Raw genomic sequence first — 26,497 nt, forward strand, 5'->3', positions numbered from 1 at the left:
CATGCAGCCTCAGAAACAAGGCACCAGCACCAGCACCAGCACCAGCACTGTGCATCATTAACCAACCACAAAGGCAAGCACCTGATCACTTCTCTGAAATGTTACGGCTTGAAGCTTGCAATCATTATTTGTGGGTCCCAGAGGCTCAGAGCCTGCTCACCAGCAGGTGAGCTCCAGGCACCAGCCCTGAGAACTCCCCCAGCACAACCTCAGGTTGCCACTTACACAGCTGCTGAAAGCAAAACCTCTGAGAGAGGCAAGACCATTCCCTCAGAGATGGGACCAGACGGCAGAAATTAAACCTGAAAATGTCTGTTTTGCTACCAGAAGGCAATGCTAAATGATTCTGTGTGATCTCAGAGGAGTGGCACTCCAACGAACAGCTCATCCAGCACCTTCCTAGCAACTCTACAGAGAACAATACCAGAGGTCAGTGGGCAATCAGTGACCCTCCCTCCTCTGTGCTTCTCGGTGCTGTACTGTGCGTGGTAAGTTGCTGAGCAGGGGTAATTTTGTCTGATGGGATCACCCTTCTTTGTCATTAATCCATATTGATACAATGACAGGGGTGTCTCCCTCAGATGCAGAAGTGGGTGCTTGGACTGAGCTGTGAGGTCACAAGCATAGTCACGACCCCTGTCCTGAGAGCGTGGGCTCCACCTGCCGAAGACATACAGTTGCTCCAGTGGTCCCAGCCCCCCTGCACGGTCACAGCCCCCTGTCCCCTTGGGTCTGTTAGGACAACGCCATGCCTGTCACGGCTTCACCATGCATGTCCAGTAAGGCTCTTACCCAGCCCCTGCTTAGAGCACTGGAGTCACATGGATGCTTTGTGGGCTCCACAGTGCATGTGTGTGTTGGGGGAGGGCTGTTCCTTGATTGGACACCTGTGACCAGTGTGCATGAAAATGTCACTGCGCTGGCTGAGTGTCCTTGGGGGTCCCCTCAATACCTTGTCCACTTGGCTGAGCCAAGAGCCTCTCTCCAGGTTCCTCTCACTCTGCTCACCTCTGTCTGAGGAGGTGGTGCTGGCCACGTCCCCTTCCCCCAGGTGTAGGGTCCCTCGGGTAGCGTGTTGCCTCACTTTGTTTCCATGCTTGCATTACAGAGAAAAGTGTTTACCTGGATTTCACTTCCCTGGAAGCCACTTTGCCCGTCCCACCCACCCCCATCTCCCACCTGTTTGCAGACCTGTCAGCCAGAAGCTGCAGGAAAGGCTGCTCACTGTAAGATAACCTGTTGGTATTGGCCATTGTTGTGGATGTGGCTTCCTTTAATCTTGTTAAATTCTGATGAAATGAACAGTGTGCAGGTGAGGAAAGACTGGAAATGGATCCCAAGTGTGGTAGATGCTGGAACTGGGCAGGAGAATGGAGACTGGAGGCAGAAGCCCAGCAAGCAGAGTGGCCCACCACCCCCTTGCATTCAAAAGCAAAAGATGGTCCTGAGATAGGTGTGGGGCATTTGGGAGACTGTGCAGCAAGTGCAGGGGGCTCTCATCACAACACCCTCCCAAGCGGCACAGCCAGTGGGTGGAATCTGTTGGAGAACCCTGTGAGTGCCTATGCAGGACACTGTGGGTGCAGCAAAGGGACTGCCCCCTCTATGCTGACCATACTCTGGGGACTTCCACACTCTCTTCAGTCTCTTATTCCCTTCAGGATGGAAGGTGGCAGGGGCTTTGTTTTGGGTGCCAGGGAGAACAGACATGCAGCTGGTCTCAAGTCCTGCTTTTCCCAGGAGGAACCAGAAAGCTCCACTCAGCCCAGCTTCCCCAGACGATGCCAAAGACAGCTTGTTTCTCTTTCCAGCTCCCAGGCTGGTTTTCTCCCAGGAGGGTCAGCAGTGGGGTGAGAGTGGGGGGCCGTGTTGCCTCTATCCTGATTTCCAGGATGTGGAGAACTTCTTGTGGATGTCCGGTAGTGTGCATCTGGGGGCAGTTCTGCAGCTCTTGTGTATTTTCTGCCTGCTAACTGGGTTGTATCAACATCAGGCAGCAAGCATGATCAGGGGCCGGATGCAACCCTGATTCCATGGGGCCAGGCCCTGGAGCAGGCTCCCTGCAATGCCAGCTCCACCACAGCCATAAGGGAGCTCTCCTGTCCCCACTCTCTTCTCTTGAACTTACAGCAGGTGCAGAAGTTTGTCCACTGAGATTTATCTTCTGAGAGAGGGCTTTGCTCCAGACACATCATCAGAAAGAAGGAGAAGAGCAGATGAAGATCTCAGGTCAGAGACTCAGCACCCATCCTGGAGTACACGGGATCCTCAGAAGGTCCACACGGAGCATGACCATGAAAGCATCTAAAAATTTCAAAATTATTTTCTCCCAAAGTTTATCTTTTGATCCCATTTCCCAAAACAGATGTTCCCAGTGGAAGATGAGTCCCAGTGAGTACCACGCCAAGGAGCCTGGCTATGGGCACAGCAAGGTGGGTGAAGCCCCTGCCCCGCCAGCAGTCCAGGGTGGGAAGCGACTGCTGAGGCTAACACAGGGGCGAGACGCCGTCCGTGGTTCTGAACTGCACACTGGAGTGAGCAGCCCAGCCGCTGAAACGATCACTAGCCTGGCCAGCGCGAGAGCATGAAGGGCATAGCCCCCTGCAGGGTGTGCAGGAAGGCGTGTCCATGCTCAATCTGGCCCGCTGGCTGCGGTGGGGGTCCCCCAGGAATGTGGTGTTAATGTGGCAACAGAGATGATGGCTTTGTCTTTGGGCTGGGGAAATGTGTGGGGTTTCACCTCTGGGATTGAAAGGGGAAGAGAGCCGAATTCCTCTTTATGGAATCCATGAATAGTCTGCTGGACTCAGGGTTAATGGACTTTATACACTTGACCTTCATCTCTGCAGACTGAATTTACAAAGCTAAGGCCCCAGCAGACAGGAACACTGTAGCTCTTTGGCCACCACACTGCGGAGGGCAGAGCCTGGTGAAAGGGTCCAGTCCACACTGGAGAGGGCAACGTTGAGGGATGAAGCTGCGCAGGAAAAGCTGCTGGGGCACAAGCAGGGCCAGTGGTAGATGGAGCAGGTCACTCACTGGAAGCTTCACACGAGGCTGTGGAGCCTGACAAACCCCACCCACTTTACAGGAAGTTCCAGGCAGCCCTGCAGAGCAGGCACCGGGTTCTGCCATGGCATGAGATCTCCATCCAGCACCACCAAGGAACCAGAACAATCAGTACCAAAGTAGGAGGGACATAATCCCAGACAGGCCACTCATGTGCTTGGGGGCTGGTGGGTGTTCTAGTCCATCCTGAAACAATTCTCCATTGTTTGATGTTTTGCATGGCTGTAAGAAATGTGCAGCAAGAAGTGAAGCCACTTTCATTTGGGAGGAAAGACTGGAGAAAGCAGTGAACGTGAAGGTCCAGGACAGTCTGTGCTTCCTGCTGGCCCCAGGCCAGGGCCAGGGTTGCTAAGTTCAGAGAAACTGGGGCTCAGCACAGAGAGTAAGGTCCTAGAGAAACCAGGAAAAAAGAAGGTCATGAGATTCTTTGCACTTGTGTTGGCCGGTTGCTCTGCACTTTACTTTCTAGTCCAGCTAAGGAACGGAAGTGGCACTTCAATCTAAGGCATTTGGTTGAGAGTCAAGTCCAGGGCCATGAGCAATCAGACACGGGTGAGGGAGTTCCTCCTGCAGGGCCTCTCAGCAGCACCACAGCTCCGGGTCCTCTTCTTCATCCTCTTTCTCTCCCTCTACACCGTGGCCCTCTGTGGGAATTCCCTCATCATGGCAGCCATCGCCTTGAGCTCCAGGCTCCGCACCCCCATGTACTTCTTCCTGGCCAACCTGGCTGTGCTGGATGTCATCTGTGCATGCACAGTCGTGCCCACACTGCTACAGACTCTGGTGGCTGAGGAGACAGGCATCTCCTACGGGGGCTGCATGGCCCAGATGTACTTCCTGACGTGGTCTGTGGCGGCAGAACTGCTGCTCTTCACGGCCATGGCCTGTGACCGCTATGTGGCCATTTGCCAGCCGCTGCACTATGGTTCCATAATGAGCCCCCAGGTGTGTGTGGCACTTGCTGGAGTCGTGTGGGGCATCAGCACCCTTGGTGCTGGGGTCAACACCTGCCTGATGCTGCGCTTGAGCTTCTGTGGGCCCAACGTGATCGACCACTTCCTCTGTGAGATCCCCTCTCTGCTGCTGCTCTCCTGTTCCTCCACATACGTGAACGACGTCATGACACTCGTGGCTGACATCTTCTTTGCCGATATTAACTTCCTGCTGACCGCGGTATCCTACAGCTTCATCATTTCTACCATCCTGAAGATGCGCACCGCCGAGGGGAGACGGCGCGCCTCGTCAACCTGCTCCTCCCACCTCATTGTGGTCAGCACGTACTACTCCACTGTCATCTACAGCTACCTGGGCCCAGATTCCAGCTACTCCCCAGGGGCAGGCAAGATCCTGGCAGTGCTTTATTCCACTGTGAGCCCTGCCCTGAACCCTCTGGTCTACACCCTGAGGAACAAGGACGTCAAGGCCGCCCTCAGGAAAGTCTTCATAGTTTTAGCAAAAAAGTTGTAATTACATGGCATCTAGGAAGCTGAAAGTTCCAAGTTTTCATGACTGGAAATATATTCATCAGGGACATGTCACACTGAGAAGCAAAAGCTAAATCGACTCACCGACAGCACCCCCATTTGGAACCACAGGCTGTGGCTGTTTCTGAATTTACAGCCACACGAGGAGGGCCCCCTAAAGCCTGCTGGACGTGTAACAGTGGGAGAGCTGAAAGACATGGACATTTGCATTAAGTGCTGGTGACAAGATGTTCCATTTATGATAAAGCAATGCAAAAATAGTGGTACAAATGTGATGCATCTGAAGGGACAGTCTCCAGACCCAAGTGCTGGTTTGGTGGCTGTCAAAGCCCCTTCCACAACACTGATGCCGTAAATCTCCCCCTGGTGCTCCTGACAGAGTGTGCGTCCTCTGAGAGCCACTGGGGTCCTCCTGTGACTCTACCAGGGTCGTGTCCAGAGCTCAGGGCACAGAGCTGGGTGAAACAACTGTGGCAGAGAAGGGAGCCATGAGGTCTGGTGGGGGCATGGTGGGAGGTTGGGATCAGTTGTCACTGGGAGTCATAGGAGAGAGAGGGAGCAAATGCAACAAGACCGTGTCCTCCATGAGGTGGACAGCAGTGTGCAGAGGGTGAACTGCTCGATGGCTCCTGCCGGGGTCATTATTGCTGACACAAGGGACCCCCCCCCAAGATGGACAGTGTGATTTGCTCTGGAGAACATGGATCCCCCTTTCTAGATGTCTCCACCCAGATTTTTTTCTGCTCAATGCAGTGCATTCTGGGGCCCCATATCCCCTACCATGGGAGCCCAGGACATTCCTTTCCCTTGTTGGTGCCATCCTCAAGACACTGGCATTGTCGATGTGCTGACCCCTTCACAGCCAATCAGGGAGTAGACAGGGCCTCGTCTCCAAGCCTGAGTGCCTAATGGGCCAGTGCCAGCCATGCCTAGCTCTGGGTGAGTAATAGCTATCCAGAGAACACCGTGGATAGAGTTAGCCTAGAGCAAGCGGGATCTTCCTCTAGAGCAGGCTATGAAGAGTCCCAAACGTGGAAGGGACACTCTCCAGAAGGCGGAAGTGGGGGATGCTGCAGAGGGAGCCACAGCCCCGCAGCTACAATGGGGAACGCATGAGAGCACAGACACAGGAATGCTGAGTAACAAAATGGAAACAGCAACTGGCTTTCCCAATAAATATTAGAACCATTTGATTCACCCATCCTAAAATCACTTCATCATGGTGGGTGGAGTGGACAGCAATGGAGCTCATGTTCCTGAGGGAAAGGTGCAGGAGGGCCCTGGAGAGAGGATGGGAAGAGTGGTGTGTGCGGACAAGTCAGGGTCAGTGGAAGGTGGAGTGAGACAAGGTTGTGAGATGATGGTGCAGCTGGGAGGAGGACAGTACAGGGGAGGGAAGGGTGGAAGGCAGGGAGAGGGTGGAGGATGTGGGAAGGGAATAGGTGAGTGGATGGTGAGATGGAAATGTTACTGGGTAAGAGGATGGAGGCTCGGGGAGAGGCATGGAGGGGAAATGAAGGGATGGAAGAAGGATGATGGACATATGGATAGAAGTGGGAGGGGAGGGGAAAACCAATAGGAGAAAGAGAGGAAGAAGGGTGGATATGTGGGTGCCTGAAGGGTGAATGGAATAGATTGGAGGAAAGGGGGAAACATGAAGAGTGTCCACAAACAGAAGAAACTGGAAAGAAGGCTCTGATGTATGGAGTGGGTGGGACAGTGGGAGATGGGAACGGGAGTGTCGGAGGCCTGAGAGCGAGGAAGAGAGGCAGGGGTGGGAGAAGCAGGAGAGGAACAATGAGGAGAAAGAGGGTGAGGGAACATGGATGGAAGGGTAGGCAGGGGCTAAATGGATGGATGGACGGGCAGATGAATGGATAGCTGTGTGGATGGATGAGTGGATGGATGAGTGGACAGGTGGGTGGATGGATGGGTAGATGTGTGGATGGATGGATGAGTTGACGGATGAGTGGATGGGTGGATGGATGTGTGGATGGACGAGTGGATGGATGAGTGGATGGATAGGTGGATAGATGTGGATATATGATGGGATTTAATAGGATGGTATGTGGAGAGCAAAAGGATAGTGATTAATTTTGTTTCTTAAATTTATGTATTTGAAATGCAGAGAGACAGAGAGAGTAAGAAAGACAGAAATCACCCACCTGCTGGCTCACTCTTAACATGGCCATTATAATGAGGGCTGCACCAGGCTGAAGCCAAAAGCCAGGAACTCAATGCAGGTGGCAGGGACATCACCCACTGCTTCCCAGGGTGTGCACTCACAGGAAACTGGAATCAGGAGCAGAGCCAGGATTCAAACTCAGGCACTTGGTATGTGATGTGGGCTTCACAAAAGGTGTTGTAACTGCCCCCAGGATCTAAGAATGTGGGTGAGGTGGATGGACACGTTCACAGACTGTGAGAAGCCAGAGCCTGCTCTCCAGAGTGCAGGCCACCCTCTCCTAAGCAGAAAGTGGACATTTCATGGCCAGTGCCAGCATAGAGACCATTATCAAAGAGGTGTCAAAGTAGAACAGAAACCCGAAGTGTAGCTTCTGAAAGTCACATGGCTGCCTCTGCAGAAGGTCACTCTGGCAATGGCTGTAGGTGAAGCAGTTTAGACTGGACCAGTTCCTTCTGGTGGGCCCTAAAATGCTGTCCACGTTTTGTCCACCCCGACTCCATCACTGCCATACACATGTGCATGTGCAGACACAGGTACATACAGACACATTCACACATAGTGCACACCCCCTCACACAGTGAACACATGTACCCACAAATGCACACATGTCAAATACACAACACAAATGTCCAGGGGCTGTCACATGGACCAGAAGTCCAGCAAAGGGGAGCCTGGAAGGAGACGTTTGGAATCTGAGCCCTGAAGACAGATGGGGGATCCAGGATCCTCACCACATCACTGCAGGCTGCACGGTTTCACCCTGAAGTCCCTGGGGAAGGCAGAATTTCCTGCTAAGATCTCCTGCTATTTCCTCTGAATCTGCTGCTCTTTCTCCCTTGGCTTTCACTCCCAAAGCTCCCCTGAATCCCCACTGCCATAACATCTTTAAATGCAACCTGCATTCTTCTCTTTCAAGATCCACTGCAGGAAAACAGCAAAGAAAAGTGCAAGGAGGAGCCACTTCCAAGACCCACAGGGCCCCCATGTCTGGCCGTGTGCCCCTCCCCCTGTGCTTGGCCCCCAGCCCTAGGCATCCACACCTCCCCTCTTGCCCTGACATCAGCCTCTGCTGTGACCAGCATCTGAAATGAGGTCACACAAGCGGCTGCCCCTGCCCCCCTCGCTGGGGGGACACAAACAGTTCTCACCAGGAGGCCAACAGCTTACAGCCACAAGGGCCCCCGGATCCCACTTCCACAAACACAGGAGTCATCCTAGCAGCTGCATCCACCTGCACTGCCCTTTCTCAGGACAAGCCCCGTCCACTCTTGCTCACGTCCGGTCCTGTGTCACACACAGTGAGGTCATCCCTGTCACAGTGAGGTCATCCCTGTCACACACAGTGAGGTCAAGGCTGTCACACACTGTGAGGTCATTGCTGTCACACACAGTGAGGTCATCCCTGTCACAGTGAGGTCATCCCTGTCACACACAGTGAGGTCAAGGCTGTCACACACTGTGAGGTCATTGCTGTCACACACAGTGAGGTCATCCCTGTCACAGTGAGGTCATTGCTGTCACACACAGTGAGGTCAAGGCTGTCACACACTGTGAGGTCATCCCTGTCACAGTGAGGTCATCCCTGTCACAGTGAAGTCATTGCTGTCACACACAGTGAGGTCATCCCTGTCACAATGAGGTCATCACTGTCACACACTACAAATGGACCCAAGTGTCCTGGGGGACAGGATTGGCCCCAGTGCCAGCTCCAGGGACCTCTGATGGAACCAAGCCTGTCTTGAACGCTTCACACTCAGCCCTGACAGCAGGATGACCTGGGCCCTCCTCCTCCCCATCTCCCGTCATGCGGTGGGGCCCTCTTGGCAGCCACCCCACAGAGCTTCCCACAGATTTGGAGGGGACCCAGGTCCTGCTGGCCCATGAGGAGCTCTGCCTCCTCCTGAAAAACTGGAAATCTGCTTCTTGTCACTCCCAGAGGTCAGATAGCTCTCTCCAGAGTCCAGCAGCCTCCTCCCACACTGTGTTCACATGCCCCTGGCTTGGCCCCCTGCCAGGCTCAGGGCAGCCCCCAGCTGGGCTCAAAGCTGCATTTGCAGTGGACACTGCTCAGGCAGGAGCTCCCAGGCGTTCCATGAGAGCTCCTGGCTCCACGCTTCCTATCACTTGTTGCAAAAGCTCGATGGCCCCGGCACTTGTTTTTAGATTTCCCGTTGTAGAATGCTTCACAGATTAGATCATAGCATGAATCTTTTTTTTTATCTTTTATTTAATGAATATAAATTTCCAAAGTACGACTCATGGGTTACAATGGCTTTCCCCCCCATACCGTCCCTCCCACCCACAACCCTCCCCTTTCCCACTCCCTCTCCCCTTCCATTCACATCAAGATTCATTTTCGATTATCTTAATATACAGAAGATCACATAGCATGAATCTTGAAAGTCTTCTCGTACACCTGTGATGTTGTTCAGACCTGCTCTCACCCAGCGTCCACCTCGGGGTGCCCCGGGCATAAAAAGTTCCCGTGCACCTCACCTGTCTCGGCAGAGGCAGTGGCAGAGAGAAGCTTCAGCCAGCCTCTGTCCAGGTCACAGGTTCCCTTTCTCATGTCAGTAGAGAACCTTCACTCTCAACGGTGGCAGGTGAGGGACCGCCTGGCTCTCGTCACAGCAGAGAGCAGCTGTCCACCAGCCTGAGTGAGGGTGAGGGCGGAGCCAGCCCACCCCTGGGTTCAGGACTCAGGAACAGAACTGGTCTCCAGCACTGGGAGTCACAGCGTGACTGGGACAGGGGCTGGTGCTCAGCCATCCAAGCCTCGGGTGCCCCGCAGCCTTGTCAGGGACACAGAGGGTTTGTGGGGCTGACAGGTGGGTCAGGGGTCTGCTGAACGACTGTTTCTGCTGAAGGCAAATGCTGTCCTCATTCCAGGCCAGGACACCTTTTCCTGTCCCTGCCAGCTGGACGCAGGGCTGCTGCTGGGGCCACCTCTCCTTGGAGCAGCAAACATTGTGTAAGGCCGCCACGGCATTCAGCCCTCTGCAGGCCCAGACGTCACAGCCATAGCTCAACTCCGGCTGCTCGGCCGACCTTAGGAAAGCTGAATTCCTCTAACACTGAGCAGGCACCCAGCTGGGACGAGCAGCCCACCCTTACCTTATCCTGGCCGCCTGCTATGGAGACGTGGCTAGCCAGTTCCTCTCAGGCCCTGGGAACATCTGGATGCCCCGAGCTCTGGCCAGGGCACATGGCAGCTTAGGCAGACCCAACTCCACTGCCCTGACTCACTGTCTCCACTCTGTGTCCTGGAGTTAGGGACAGCTCCCTTGTGGGCTCCAGAGATGGTGGACCATGGTGTGTAGTTCATCCCCTTCCTTCCATCTCTCACCTCTGCACACCTGTGCTCTCTGCACTACCTGCACCCCCCTGATGCAGGTGCACTCAGCCCCAGGTGGGCACAGTCACCAGCAGACACCGTGCCGGTTACCACATGCTGCAGCCCCCGCACATCACTCCCACACATACCTCATGAGGCACCTGAGCTTGAGCCAGGCAGCTCCCAGAGCCACCACCCTGGAGGTGAGGATGCCCTGTCAGCAGTGCCTGCTGGTGTGGGAGAATCCTGCCCATGGGGCTGGGCTGGAGCCGCTGGGGCCACGTCTCAATGGGCTCCGTCTCCTTCCCTAACTGGCCCTTGGAGTGTGGCTATGATGAACACTATCCTGAGTACTCCTCTCAGGCAGGTTTCTAGAAGGCCCCCAGGCAGTGCAGGGGCTGCGGTGATGGACAGGAGCTGGGCAGAGAGGAGCCTAGGAGGGGCAGCCTCCAAGCCACCTTTCTCTGCAGGGGGCACTGTACTGGCCCCAGGAGCAGGACTCTGGTCCTCACGACTCTCCTCCTGGACAGTCCTCTGTCTCTCCCTCCCCTGCAGTGGGATCTGACTTGTGCCCAGTGGGAAGAGAATGGCTGTGAATCTGCTCTGAGTGAGATCTGGGGAGGGGGAGAGTTGGGGGCGGCAATTTGCTGCCACCCGGCCTCTGCATGGGGCAGGCTTCTCCCCATCCTGTGGGTCCAGGAGCCACTGGGCCACACTGGCGCCAGGTCTAACAGGGTGCCAACTCCCCAGCACCCTCCTGGTTGATGAGGGAGTCTGGATGTGAGCCCTCTCCACGTGCTCAAGTCCATCGCAGGGCTCCCCACGACACGCACACGTGTGGTCAGACTGGACAAGCATGCTGCTGCCACAGCATTTTCAGAACCTCGACTGCACTGTCCTCCGGGGGCTGCACAGAGAGCCCAGTGCCTTTTCTAAAGCTCTGACAACCGCACCTTCCATGCGCGGTCTCCATGCACTCTGCTTAAAGAAGCCAGTGTGGCTGTGTTTCTCCACCACAGGGAAGCCCCCAGCGGGGGAGCAAGGACCACGTGGCATGCAGGGCTGGTGGAAGCTAAGGAGGTTCTGGCTGAGAGCGTGGACAGCAGCACTGAGCCAGTCACTGGGGCTTGGTCTCAAGATCCACAGCCAGGAACAGCCAACCCTCCTGTATCCCAGAGTCTTAAGAATAAGAAAATGACCCAGGAGGTCCTCTAAGGCAGTGTGATTTTCACCACGGACATTGCCCCTCAAATTACACTTCCCGCTTCCCACCCGAGCCGAGTACACTGCTGGCCCCATGGCGGAGGGGCTGCTCGCCCAATCCAGGCCCTCGCTGCACCTGGGCCTTGCTGCCTGCGGTGGGTGTTGCATGCATGGCAGAGAAACCTGCCCGGCCCTCCCCTTGGAGAACCCAAGAGCCATGAGAAGAGAAAATCATAATGTGTATTTTCTATACAGACAAACGAAGAGCAGATAATGGCAGATTTCTTGTTGGAACAAAAGCTAGCAAGGAAAGGAGAAATATCTTTAAAGTACTGCAAGAAAAACTGTCATCCTGCATCTTCCCAAAAAGAAGATAAAACAATGATATTAAATGAAAATGGTCAAAACATCCAAATTAAGAAATTTTTCAAACTGTAGTAAAAATCGTGACTTAAGCATACACTGTCTACAAAAAAATATGTGCTTTACATATTGATGCAAGAGAGCTGAAAGTAAAAGGACAGAGGTCTACCACCCTGACCGCAGTCAGAGGAATGGCCGTGCTAACACCGGAGCACGCGCATTTCAGCGGAAAAAGAGGAGGAAAGCTGCCTCACAGCTACAGGGTTAGAAGCAAGGTAGAAACAACCAACACCACACCAGAGCCCTCCACCAGGAACAGCAAAAAGCCACGTCAGACCATCACAGGCAGTCAGCAAGTTGCAAAGGACTGAAGGTGGCTGGAGGTGTCCAGGGTAGGTTCTCCAACAGCAAAGAAATAAAATTAGAAGCCAGGAACAGAGGCACATCTGTGAAATTCCCAAATATTTGTGAAGTAAATCACATGTTTCTGAGTAGCAGGAGGCTCAGATAAGCAGAGGGGAGGTCGGAAGGGACCATGCACTTGATCAGGAGAGCACGGAGCACCCCGGACATGCGGGCGTGGAAAGCAGCACGGAGCAGGGAACGCTGTGGAGGTCGGCTCTGGGATGCACATCCTGCTGGAGGTGGCCAGCACGGGAAACGCATGGCTGTGTTGTTAATTTCGTTAGAGGGCACCAGCCAGCGGGTGGAAACCTCATCCATTGTTGGTGTGTGCAGCTGCTTTGGGAGGAAGACTTCTTATAAACTGGACAGACACAAACCCTATGACCCAGAACTCCATTCAGCATTGTTTGCCTACAAGAAACAGGCAAGCTCACAGGAGCCCAGGCCCCCAGAGTCAGGGACCACACAAGCCAACAAGCAAATGGGTGACTAACACGCACTCACTCAAAGACTCCAACACTCACTAAGATAAACAGAAACAAAGCACGGATGCACGCTGTGATGCAGAAGAAGCCTCACATAAGAGTGTGTGGTGTGGACATGCACTGCTGACCAGCAGGGTGGCAATGGTGGACAGAGGGGAGCAGCCCAGGTTCGCTCTCTGAAGGGATGGAGTTGGGTGATACAGCTTCGTGCATTTGCACAAACAGCAAGCGTACAGTCCAACTATGCCTGGCATTGCTTGAAAATTTTACCTTAAAAGCAGACCATAAATAACTGTCAAACTCTGATCCTTGATGTTTAAAATGCAAAAGTAAGATAGGCTGCTGTCCAATGTGGGGAGCAGACCACACAGCAGACTCACAGGATGACAATCACTTTAAGTAACACTCTGACCTCAGAATCATCCCTTAAGGCATCCTAGTCTGGCTAAAAAAATCCATGAGAATATTTCAGGCATGAAAAGCCAAGACACTGTGGCAAAAAATGTCCTACATGAAGGACCTCAGTGAGTGAGACCTCAGTTGTGAGACCCCAGTGGCAAGAAGGGGCCATCAAACAAGGAGGTACTTTTCTCTGAAGGCAAGAGAGAACTTCCATTTTGCTTATGGTCCTGACTAAATACTGAGAGAGTTTGAGGACTCAAAAGGATTCCACAGACTTGGCAACTCCTGTCCAGAGCCTCAGGTGATCACTGACATCATACATAGAGTGTTAATTGTTTTTTTTAAATATTTATTTATTTATTTGAAAGTCAGAGTTATACAGAGAGAGGAGAGACAGGGAGAGAGAGAGGTCTTCCTTCCGATGGTTCATTCCCCAATTGGCCACAATGGCTGGAGCTGCGCTGATCTGAAGCCAGGAGCCAGGAGCCTCTTCCGGGTCTCCCACATGGGTGCAGAGGCCCAAGGACTTGGGCCATCTTCTACTGCTTTCCCAGGCCATAGCAGAGAGCTGGATTGGAAGTGGAACAGCCAGGTCTCGAACTGGTGCCCATATGGGATGAAGGCACTTCAGGCCAGGACATTAACCCACTGCACCACAGTGCCGGCCCTGAGTGTTAATTGTTAAATCAACAACAGGAGTCACTGTGCACTAACTTCTCATGCAGGACCTCTGTCCTCAATGAGTTGTACTATAACTGTCTAAGTGCTCCCAAAAGATGTATCATCCTTGGGTGCTTCTTTAAATTTAATTAAAAATTTTTTTAAAAAAAAGAAGTGAAATTAACTTCAAGATACAATGACTTGGAACAGCCCTTGTCTCGACTGTTGAGGAACAGTTTGTGTGTGTCAAATTGCTGAACTCTTTACTTAGCACAGAGTCAGTTTTCTGTGTATAAAGTTAATCAAAAATTCATCTTAGTGGAGAATGGGACTGGGAATGGGAGAAGGAGGAGGAGGAGGGGTGGGAGTGTGGGTGGGAGGGTGGGTATGGTGGCAAGAATCATTATATTCCTAAAGTTGTACTTAGGAAATGCATGAAGCCTGTATTCCTTAAATAAAACGTTTCTTCGAGGGAAAAAAAAAGAGGCTGCTGGACGGCCGGGGGCTGGACAAGGAACAAAGCAAATGCCAGGAGCTCCTGCAGAGCTGGCAGGGGTGACCACTGCAAGTTGGTCAACTTTCCATAGAAATGTGAAAATGCCGACCCTGGACACGGTGAAAACCCATCTCTACAGCAGACGTCAATCTCAACAGCCTCCCGTCAACCACAGCAAGTGTCGCCTCGCCCCCTGTTCACATGTGTGCGCCACATACCCTGCAGGCTCAGGGCTGAGAGGAGCCGCTTTGGTGGACTGCCAGGCTTGGCAGAGGTGGCCTCACAGACAGGGCAGGGTCTTGACCAGCAGAGGCTGCGAGGGGCAGGGTGTGCTCAGGGACATGCAGGTCCTGGAGGGGGTGAGCAGCTCTGGGCTGCAGCTAGGGCACAGAGGCCTTTGGGGAAGGTTAACCCACAGCTGTCAGATTTGGGCCATGGAATGACCAGGACACAGCTGTTTAGTGGAAACCACACTGCCCAACCCTGTCCTGGCCAACTGAGCCTTCCCCAGGCGGCAGCCCTGTGCGGTGGACAGGGGAGTGGGCAGAGTTTATCCCTCAGTGTCGGGCTATGCCTCACCCCAGGCCCTGGACCTCCCACCCTACACGGCTGTCCCACAACCCATCTGTCCACCCAGGCTTCCCTTGGCAGGATGGGGCCAGCTCAAGCCAAGGAGCAGGTAGATGGACCAACGTCAGGGAGAATGGGGCAGGCCAAGGTATCGTCTGCAGCTGTCCTGGACGCTCCCGGGGGGGGCCTTGGGCTGCTGATCCATACAATGCCTGTGGCCTGCTGCTTGGTCTGACCCCTCAGCTCCTGGCTCACACCCATGGAAGAGCCAAGACTGCACAGGGGCCAGCCCTGCCCCTGCAGAGCCAAGGGAAGTGAGTAGTTGCCGGGGGCTCTCCTTCCAGGTGCCACATCTGTGGGTTCCTGCCAGCCCTGCTCAGCACTCACGCCCCCAACACAGTTCCCAAGCACAGGCAGAGCCTGCCGGGAGCCAGCATAAGCTCCCAGTGCTCCTCACCCTTGCAGAATCCCGGCCAGCACCAAGCCAGCATCGAGCCTGCACGAGACTCACAGGAGCCCCTCTGGCTGCTGCACCAGGCCAAGCCACGGGCTCCAAACTCCAACCTGCACTCCGCAGCCCAGCTCAGGGACCTTCTTAAAATAGCTCAGAACCACAAAAAGGAAAATCAGGCTTGAAAGGAAGAGAGACTCATGGGGGTGGGGGCGGGCCTGGCGCAACATCAGGCTCTGCACGGGACATAGGTGTGGGCTCGAGGTTGGCGCCCGCCTCGCCCTGCTCCTGGCCTTCTGTGTGTCCTGCTGACTTTTGAGTCTTCCCCTCAGTGGACACCGAGGTTGCTGCGAGCCCCCCAGGGAGCAATTGGCCACCTGCAGGTAAACAGGGCTCTCTGGGGCTAGGGTCCCCAGGTGAGGCAGAACCAGGGCCCTGAGGGCACAGGGAGGCCCAAGTGGCAGGCCCCAGGGCCCTCGAACCTCCCTGAGGCCCAGGCAGTGGCCTAGGTGGGGCTGCAGCCCCATTCCTGCAGAGAGATGGGGTTTTCTCCACATGGTCCATTGTCCAGAGCAGTGCCTTCCCTTCAGAGTGGTCCATCGAGAGGCCAGCGCAGAGCCCTCATTGCTGCCCGCAGCCCCATCGCACACACGCTGGCCTCTGCCAGTGCCGCTCACCCTGATGGGAAGGACCTCAGGGCTGTGAGGGATTCCGCTGATGAGGATTTGTAAGTTTCCCCCTCATGCTCAGACTTGGGTCAGGCTAGCGAAGGGAGACCCCACAGCGGGCACGCTCCACGGTGGACTTCGAACATTTCCTGGGAAATGGAATTGGGAGACGTTATTATAGCACAAAAAGCATTTGTAGCCAACGCCGAGTTTTTCCATACTTCATACAGTCTGTTGACAACACCAGCGGTGAGGCCAATGGCGAGCAGATGGAACTTTCCATTACAGTTTGATTCTTTTTAATTTCAATTTATTTAATTTATTGCAAAGGCAGAGAGAGAGAGAGAGAGAGAGAGAGTGAACTTCCCTCCTCTAGTTCCTTCCCCAAATGCCCACAAGAACCGGGGCTGGGTCAAGCTGAACCTGGGAACTCAAAACTCCATCCAGGTCTCTCACATTTGACCCAAGCACTTGAGCCGTCACCTGCTGCCCCCCAGGGTGCCCCTTAGCAGGAAGCTAAAGTGAAGAGCAGAGCTGAACCCAAACCCAGGCACTCAGAGTGGGATGCAGGAATTCCGAGCGGCACCCGAACCACTTTACCAGGCATCCACCCAGTCAGTTGCTAAGTGCCCACAGTGTCGGGGTGGAGCATCTGTGTGTTCCAAGGATGTAGGCACCTGGACCCAGCCTCATGCGTACACAGGGAACTCCTCAAGGCTGACTCGCTTCCCTGTGTGGCCCAACCGTCCACAACCCATTGAAAAACCATCTCTCCATAGTCACGGATGTACCCTAGGCCAGGGACAGGGACCTTCTTCCTGCCAAGGGAGTTTGCCTGTGGGTAATGGCATTCGCGAGCCAGATGAAACTGTCAACTGAAAAATCCACCTGCTACATTTGTCAGAGGTTTGCGTAGCTCAGCCACCACGAGATGGCCAGGACACTGCCACTCGCAGCTGCTTTTCCAGGTCGACTACAAAGGTGAACTGTGAAAGTTGTCCTGAACACAGACAAGTGGCCGACCCTGGACATGGTGAAAACCCTTCTCAACAGCACCTCCTGTCAATCAGCCAGCGCTGTTGAGGCCTCTGCTTTTGACCAACTTCACCAGGAGGCTCCTGTGGGCCCTGTTGCTGAGCGGCCGCACTGCCCAGAGGCCTTCTGGTGGGTGAGCAGCCCTAGGCTGACTCAAACTCAAATCACTCGGAGCATCTGGGGAGTGAACCAGCAGATGAAAGATCTCTCTGCAACTCTGCCTTCCAAACAAATAAAAAAATGCTCTTTTTAAAACTCATATCCAGGATGCAGGCCCTGTGAGTAGATGGACAAACATGTTCAGGCTCCAGCAGCCTGCGGGTAAGGACCAACGTGGGATACTCCTGGAATTTTACACATTTGCAACAATCAACCCAAGATGAATAACAGAAAACAGAATGACAAAGAATAAAAATAATTAGGAAAAGTTTAATCAAGGGAGTGCACTGAAAACTGCAAAACACTATTACTAAAATCACACAAAATCCCACTCAGTGGAAAAGCACCTGTGTTCACAGACTGAACACGGAAGAGTGCAGAAAACAACGCGGCCCACACAGGTCTGAAACCTGAGAGCAGTCCCCACCTGCAGCCCCATGGGCTCCGTCACAGAAGTTGATGAACTGACCCTAAGGTTCACAGGAACTCAAAGGACCCAGAATGCCCGAAACCAATGTTTAAACCCTAACAGCGCAAGGCTCACACATCCAGACCTCAAAGCTGTAGGACCAAGACCAGTGAGGTCCAGCATAAGCCAGACACACAGTTCCATGGAACATAGCTGGGAATACAGAATTAAACCCATGGGATTACGGTCCAGTGAGTCCTGGCAGTTAAAGGCACCAAGACCACCCACAGGGAAAGGATGGTTTTCCCACAGACGGTGCTGGGGCAACCAAACAGCCACAGGCACAAACTCTGAGGCAGATTGTGCAAAGCTGTCCATGAATTTCAAACCACTTCTACACCAAAATAAACATACACTAACTTGTAATCTGTCTGGACAGGATCTGGCTGAAGCAACATCAGAGACATGTGAATCCTGCTCAGACTGAAGCCAGAACCAACATCAGATTTATGCTGAGGCACGGGCAGATCAGTGAAACCACTGGTGCTTTACAAAATGTCTCTGGAGATGATGTCCCAAAAAATCAGCAGGTTTTTTTAAGATTTATTTATGTATTTGAGAGTCAGAGTTACAGAAAGAGAGAGGGAGAAATACACACACATAGAGAGATTGTCCACCCACTGGTTCACTGCCCAGATGACCACAATGGCCAGGGCTGAGCCAAGCCGAAGCCAGGAGCTCTGTCCAGGTCTCCCACGAGGGTGCAGGGTGCCCAAGACCTTGGCCGTCTTCCACTGCTTTCCCAGGCCATTAGCAGGCCAGCCCCAAATCACCAGTTTTTAAATGGACAACTCATTTAAGAAGGGGTGAGACAGGGGCTGGCATTGTGGTACAGTGGGTCAAGCTGCTGCCTGTGATGCTGGCATCCCACATGGACCCCAGTTCAAACCCAGCTCTCTGCTAATGGCCTGGGAAAGCAGCAGAAGATGGCCCAAGTACTTGGGCCCCTGACCCACATAAGAGACCCAGAAGAAGCTCCTGGCTTCAGCCTGGCCTAGTCCCAGCCATTGTGGACATTTAGGGGGTAATCTAGTAGTTAGAAGATTCTCTCTCTCTCTCTCTCTCTCTCTCTCTCTCTCTCTTCCCCTCCCTCCTTCCCTCCCTCTTTAAAATAAATCTTTAAATAAAGAAAATAGGATTCCTAGATGGCAGAGTAGGTAGAGGGCTTACTGCTCAAGTCCAGGAGAAGATAGTTTTTAAAAAGTGGAGATAGTGTAGTCTCAGAGAATTAGGGAGAAAACAGCAGAGGAAACTACCGAAATTAGAGGGACACGGTGGACCTACATGAGGGCGTGGACACCAACAGCTTGGGACTCTAGCAGCAGAGCCTATGCACCAGCATTGGAGAGTGAGGTGAGACCAGACCACAGCAGCCCAAGCCACTGGCAATAAAGCTACAGGAAGAGCCTGGAGGGAACCCACTTGGAGCCTTGTCAGGGAAAGTGTACCTGCAAAACTAGAGGAGAAAAAAAAAGTATGGACACTTTTCTCTCTCCCCAATCACTTTACAACAGTGTCCTGTAACAAGCTGGTAGAGCAGGCGCCATTTTGGACATACGTAACATCTGCACCAGCTCATGTCCGTGCCCAGCAACCAGCAGAGTGGAAACTCCTGATTCTGGTGGGGAGAACTAACAGGGGGCTAAGAGCTTGTGACTGTGTGAAGCTTCTGAACCAGGACTGAAAAAAAACTGCGGGCGTGTGGGAGGACTCATGGTGTGGCTGGGACTTGGGCAGTCACAGCGGGTGATGCCACACACTCAGGACTTCTGGTTACCTGGGATAGACAATACTGGGGAATCTGAACTTACACTGAGGACTGCACAGATTCTTTGTGTGGTCACTGGGGTAGAGCAAACGAATATTATACCCACTGGGGCTAGCTCAGGTGCTGGTCTCCTTTGAGAAGAAGAGCTCAGCTGAGCAGAATTAAATTTCCCTTCTGATTAAAAAAAAGAGAGATTTACCACAACAAACCTGGGAGTGTCACCTTAGGCAGGCCCTTAACCCTGGAGAACAGAGCTCCCTGGCCACACCTGCTACAAGCCTCTAGAGAGTCACTGAAAGCAGACAGTCCACTTATCTACAGAGCCATAGTACAAAGATAAAAGCCACCACAAGAAAAAAAACCAGGTATCTTCAAAAGTTGAACAATTCAAGAGACAAGAATAAGGGAGACAATGATACCCCCAAAAGAACACAACACCTCAATACTAGATTCTGAAGACAATGAGATAGAAGAAACGCAAGAAATGGAATTGAAAAAATTGATCATAAGATTACATAGAAATTGGCCGGCGCTGTGGCTCACTAGGCTAATCCTCTGCCTTGCGGCGCCGGCACATCAGGTTCTAGTCCCGGTCGGGGCGCCGGATTCTGTCCCGGTTGCCCCTCTTCCAGGCCAGCTCTCTGCTGTGGCCAGGGAGTGCAGTGGAGGATGGCCCAAGTGCTTGGGCCCTGCACCCCATGGGAGACCAGGAGAAGCACCTGGCTCCTGCCATTGGATCAGCGCGGTGCGCCGGCCGCGGCAGCCATTGGAGGGTGAACCAACAGCAAAAGGAATACCTTTCTCTCTGTCTCTCTCTCTCACTGTCCACTCTGCCTGTCAAAAAAAAAAAGGTTACATAGAAGTATTCAGAATCAAATGCACAAACTACTGACATCCATAAAAGACATGAAAGAAAACTTCTCCCATGAAATTGAGATCTTAAAGAGAAATCAAAATGAAGAATTCAATAGAACAAATAAAAAATGCAGTGGAGAGCCTCAACAACAGAATCAGTGAAGCAGAAGAGAGAGTATCAGACTGAGAAGACAAAGCACAGGAAATTATACAGTCAAACCAAAGACAAGAAGAGGAAATTAGAAAACAAAACAGTGTAGGGAATCTACAGGATACTATAAAACAACCCCACTATATGGGGATTCTAGGAGTTCCTAAAGGCATGGAGAGAAAGATTTAGAAGGCCTTTTTAGTGAATAAAAATAAATAACAGAAAATAATAACAGAAAACTTCCTGGGTTTGGAGAAAGAGAGGGACATCCAAGTACAGGAAGCACTCAGAACTCCCAAGAGACATGACAGAAAAGATCCTCACCACAACACACTGTCGTCAAACTCACTACAGTGAAACATAAAGAGAAGATTCTAAAATGTGCAAGAGAGAAATGCCAGATTACCTTCTGCGGATCTCCAATTAGACGCATAGCAGACTTATCAGAAATCCTGCAGGCTAGGAGAGACTGGTGATACATAGCCCAAGTCCTAAGAGAAAAACTGTCATCCCAGAATATTATAACCTGCAAAGCTCTCATTTATGAATGAAAGTGAAATAAAGACCTTCCATAACAGAAATTGAAAGAATTTGTCACCACTCATGCAACCCTACAAGAGATGCTGAAGGATGTGCTGCACACAGAAACACAGAAACATGGTCATCAATATGAAAGAAGGTAAAGGGAGACAATCTCTCAGTAAAAGATCAAAGGAAATTCAAAGTAAAAACTAGGAATATTTATGGGGAAATAGCAGGGCAAAGTAGTTACTTATCAATAGTCACCCTGAATATAAGTGGCCTTAACTTTCCAGTTGAAAGACACAGATTGGCTGAAAGGATTGAAAAAACAAAACCCATCTATTTGCTGCCTACAAGAAACACATCTCACCAACAAAGATGCACACAGACTGAAAGTGAAAGGTTGGAAAAAGATACTCATATGCCAACATAAACCAAAAAAGAGCTGGTGTGGCCATCTTAATATCAGACAAAATAGACTTTAACAAAAAAAAAACTGTTAAGAGAAACAAAGAAGGGCACTATGTGATAAGGGATCAGTTCAACGGGAAGATGTGACTATTATAAACATACATGCACCTAATTACAGGGCACCAGGCTATTTAAAAGAAGTGTTAAGGGATTTAAAGGGAGACTTAGACTCCAATACAATAGTATTAGGGGACTTCAGTACTCCACTTTCAGCAATGGACAGATCAACCAGACAGAAAATCAACAAGGAAACAACAGATTTAATCAATACTATAGACCAAATGGATCTAACAGATATCTACAGAACTTTCCATCCTACAGTTGCAGAATACACATTCTTCTCAGCAGTGCATGGAACTTTCTCTAGGATTGACCACATGTTAGGCCATAAAGCAAGTCTCAGCAAATTCAAAAGAATCGAAATCACACCATGCATCTTCTCAGACCACAATGGAATGAAGCTGGAAATCAACAACTCAAGAATCTTTGGAGCATATGCAAACACATGAAGACTGAACAACATGCTCCTAAATGAACAGTGGGGTCATTGAATAGATCAAAAGAGGAATAAAAAATTTCTGGAAACAAATGCAGACTGCAGCACAACATATCAAAATTACGGGACACAGCAAAAGCAGTGTTAAGAGGAAAGTTTATAGCAATTGGTGCCTACATCAAGAAATTGGAAAATCATCAGATAAATGAGCTATCAATCCATCTCAAAGATCTAGAAAAACAACAGCAAATCAAACCCAAAACTAGTAGGAGAAAAGAAATAATTAAAATTAGAGAAGAAATCAACAAAATTGAATCCAAAAAAATACAAAAGATCAGCAAAATGAAGAGCTGATTTAAAAAAAAAATTAACAAAATTGACACACCATTGGCCCAACTAACCAAAAAAAGGAGAGAGAAGACCAAAATCAATAAAATTAGAGATGAAAAAGGGAATGTAACAACAGACACCACAGAAATAAAAAGAATCATCAGAAATTACTACAAAGAGTTGTATGCCAACAAGCTGGGAAACCTAGAAGAAATTAATAGATTCCTGCACACATTTAACCTACGTAAACTGAGCCATGAAGACACGGAAAACCTAAACAGACCCATTACCAAGATGGAAATTGAATCACTAAAAAAGACCCTCCCAACAAAGAAAAGCCCAGGACTGGGTGGATTCACTGCTGAATTCTATCAGAAATTTAAAGAACTAACTCCAATTCTTCTCAAGTTATTCAAAACAATTGAAAGGGAGGGAATCCTCCCAAACTCTGTGAAGACAGTATCACCCTAATTCCTAAGCCTAAAAAATGCAACAGAAAAATAGAACTATAGACCAATTTCCCTGATGAACAGAGACATAAAAATCCTCAACAAAATCATGGCCAATAGAATCCAACAACACATCAGAAAGATCATCCACCCAGACCAAGTGGGATTTATCCCTGGTTTGCAGGGATGGTTCAATATTCACAAATCAATCAACGTGATACATCACATTAACAAACTGCAGAAGAAAAGCCATGATTATCTCAATAGATGCAGAGAAAGCATTTGATAAAATACAACACACTTTCATGATGAAAACTCTAAGTTAATTGGGTATAGAAGGAACATTCTTCAACACATTCAATGCAATTTATGACAAACCCATGGCCAGCATCCTATTGAATGAGGAAAAGTTGGAGGCATTCCCACTGGGATCCGGTACCAGACAGGAATGCCCACTCTCACCACTGCTATTCAATATAGTCCTTGAAGTTTTAGCCAGAGCCATTAGGTAAGAAAAAGAAATCATAGGGATACAAATTGGGAAGGAGGAAGTCAAAATAGATGACATGATTCTATATATAGGGGAGGCAAAAGACTCCACTAAGAGACCATTGGAGCTCATAGAAGAGTTTGGTAAAGTAGCAAGATATAAAATCAATACACAAAAGTCAATAGCCTTTGTATACACAGACAATGCCACAGCTGAGAAAGAACTTAAGATCAATCCTATTCACAATAGCTACAAAAAAATCAAATACCTTGGAATAAATTTAACCAAGAATATCAAAGATCTCTACGATGAGAATTACAGAACATTAAAGAAAGAAATAGAAGAAAATACAAAAAATGGAAAAATCTTCCATGTTCATGGACTGGAAGAATCAATATCATCAAAATGTCTATTCTTTTAAAAGCAATTTACAGATTCAATGTGTTATCAATCAAAATACCAAAGACATTCTTCTCAGATCTAGAAAAAATGATGCTGAAATTCACATGGAGGAACAGGAGACCTCAAATAGCTAAAGCAATCTTGTACAACAAAAGCAGAGCTGGAGGCATCATAATACCAGATTTCAGGACATACTACAGGGCAGTTGTAATCAAAACAGCATGGTACTGGTACAAAAACAGATGGATATACCAACAGAACAGAATAGAAACACCAGAAATCAATCCAAACATCTACAACCAACTTATATTTGATCAAGGAGCTAAAACCTATTCCTGGAGTAAGGACAATCTATTCAACAAATGGTGCTGGGAAAACTGGATCTCCACATGCAGAAATATGAAGCAGGACCCCTACCTTACACCTTACACAAAAATCCACTCAACATGGATTAAAGATCTAAATCTATGACCCAACACAATCAAATTATTAGAGAACATCGGTGAAACCCTGCAAGACATTGGCACAGGCAAAGAGTTCTTGGAAAAGACCCCAGAGGCACAGGCAGTCAAAGCCAAAATTAACAAAGAGATTACATCAAATTGAGAAGCTTCTGTATGGCAAAAGAAACAGGAAAGTGAAGAGGCAACTGACAGAATGGGAGAAATTATTTGTAAACTACGTAACTGATAAAGGATTAATAACCAGAATCTACAAAGAGATCAAGAAACTCTACAACAACAAATCAAACAACCCAGTTAAGAGATGGGCCAAGGACTTAAACAGACTTTTTCAAAAAGGAAATCCAAATGGCCAACAGACACATGAAAAAAATGTTCAGGATCACTATCAAAACCACAATGAGGTTTCACCTCACCCAGATTAGAATGGTTTACATACAGAAATCAACTAACAACAGATGCTGGCAAGCATGTGGGGAAAAAGGCACATTACTCCACTGTTGGTGGGAATGCAAACTGGTAAAGCCACTGTGGAAGACAGTTTGGAGATTCCTCAGAAACCTGAATATAGCCCTATCACATGACCCAACCACCCCACTCCTCAGAATTTACCCAAGGGAAATTAAGTTGGCAAATAAAAGAGTTATGTGCACCTCAATGTTTACTGCAGCTCAATTCACAATAGCTAAGACATGGAATCAACCTAAATGCCCATCAATCAAAGACTGGATAAGAAATTATAGAATATGTTCACTATGGAATACTACATAGCAGTTTTAAAAAACGAAATCGGGTCATTTGCAACAAAATGGAAGAACCTGGAAAACACCATACTTAGTAAAAAAAAAAAAAAAAAAGTCCCAAAGGGACAAATACCATATGTTCTCCCTGATCTGTGACAACTAACAGAGCACTTAAAAGGAAACCTGTAGAAATGAAACTGACACTATGAGAAGCAATGACTTGAACAACCTTTGTACTGACTGTTGAGGAACAGCTTATTATTTTATTTTTATTATTTTTCTACTTAATACCATTGGTTGAACTCTTTACTTAACATAGAATTAATCACAGTGTATAAATTCAATTGAAAATAAATCCCAGTAAAAAATAAGAGTGGGAATAAAAGAGGGAGGAGCTGTACAGTTCAGCACATGTTCCCACGCACTTACACCTAAGGGTAAAGCTAAAAACTTGCCATGAGACTCTAAATCCCATTAAGCTGGGTGGCAATAATGCCATCTTATGTGTTAAAGTGATCATATTAAGTGTGTATTTGGTCATACAGAAGGATTAAGTGTCAAAGGGATCACATAAATAAGACCAGTGTCTGCTAATAACAATAGATAGTGTGGGGAGCAACCCGGACTGGACTGAGTTACTGGAATTAAGACTTATTCTATGCATCTGCTCTCCCACAATATGGCGCTGGGAGAGAAGAAAACAGCTTCTACACAGCTGCCTCCAGTTCAGCCAATAAACTGTAGGACTTGCTCCTGATTGGAGGAGAGCAGCGTACTCGGCGTGTGGGCAGCCGAGTTGGGATTGGCGGAGGAGGACTATATAGGAGGAGAGAGACGGCATGGTGGTGTGGGTTGGTTGGAGAGTGCGTTGGAGAGTTCGCGGGGAAGTTCGTTACTTCGTTCTTTCTCATTTCTCTCTACTCATTCTTGCTTTGGGAGTTTGCTGTTTACTTATTCTTACTTTACTATAGAAAGGACTTGTAAAAAAAGGGAACAACAAGCGCCCGGTCCGGTGCGGCTCCTCCGCGTGCGGAGGAGCAGCAGATAGAAATAAAAAGGAGAGAATGTTCCAACATGGGAAGCGGGACACACAGCAGACTCATAGAATGACAAATGCCCTAAACAGCACTCTGACCTCAGAATCAGCCCTTAAGGTATTAAGATCTAGCTGAAAAGTCCATGAGAGAATTTCAGGCATGGAAAGCCAAGACACGGTGGCAAGAAGTGTTCTACATGAACTCTGTGGGTAAGAACCCAGTGGAAAGAAGGGGCCATCAAAGAAGGAGGTACATTTCTCTGAAGGGAGGAGAGAACTTCCACTTTGTTTATGGCCTTGTCTAAATAATGATGGAGTTTGTAAATTCAAGAGGCTTCCATAGCCTTGGCAGCTCACATCAAGAGCCTTGGGTGATCACTGACATCATACATAAGAGTGTCAGTTGTTAAATCAACAACAGGAGTCACTGTGCACTTGTTCCCCATGTAGGACCTCTGTCCTTAATGAGTTGCACTATGAGAATCAACAGTAAAACTAGTCTTCAAACAATACTTCATACTTTGTGTGTCTGTGTGGATGCAAACTACTGAAATATTTACTTATTATAGAGTTGTTCTTCTGTATATAAAGTTAATTTAAGAAGAATCTAATGAAGAATGGGATGGGAGTAGGAGGTGGGATGGGAGTGGGGGTGGGAGGCAGGTATGGAGGGAAGAACCACTATATCCCTAAAGCTGTACCTATGACATTTGTATTCATTAAATAAAAGTTTTCTTAAAAAGAGAAAATGAAGCCCACAATGATACACCACTCATACTCATTTATGAGGAAAAAGTCAATCTTGTTCACGCCCTAATTGGAAGGCTTGGCTGACAGCAGCAACAGCAGCCAGCACATCGACGTCTCAGCTTACCCAGCTGT

At 49.7% G+C, this 26,497-nt stretch overlaps 1 protein-coding gene across 1 annotated transcript; it reads left to right on the forward strand.

Annotated features, from left to right (window-relative positions):
* The first annotated feature begins 3,557 nt into the window (after nucleotides 1-3,557).
* LOC100340013 (olfactory receptor 13A1-like) lies at nucleotides 3,558-4,536 on the forward strand. Its single transcript, XM_002718763.3, has one exon. The coding sequence runs from the start codon at nucleotides 3,604-3,606 to the stop codon at nucleotides 4,534-4,536; it is 933 nt and encodes a 310-aa protein (XP_002718809.1). The 5' UTR covers nucleotides 3,558-3,603.
* The last annotated feature ends 21,961 nt before the right edge of the window (nucleotides 4,537-26,497 follow it).

This window comes from Oryctolagus cuniculus, chromosome 15, assembly GCF_964237555.1.
Source record: "Oryctolagus cuniculus chromosome 15, mOryCun1.1, whole genome shotgun sequence".
Lineage (NCBI taxonomy): Eukaryota > Metazoa > Chordata > Mammalia > Lagomorpha > Leporidae > Oryctolagus > Oryctolagus cuniculus.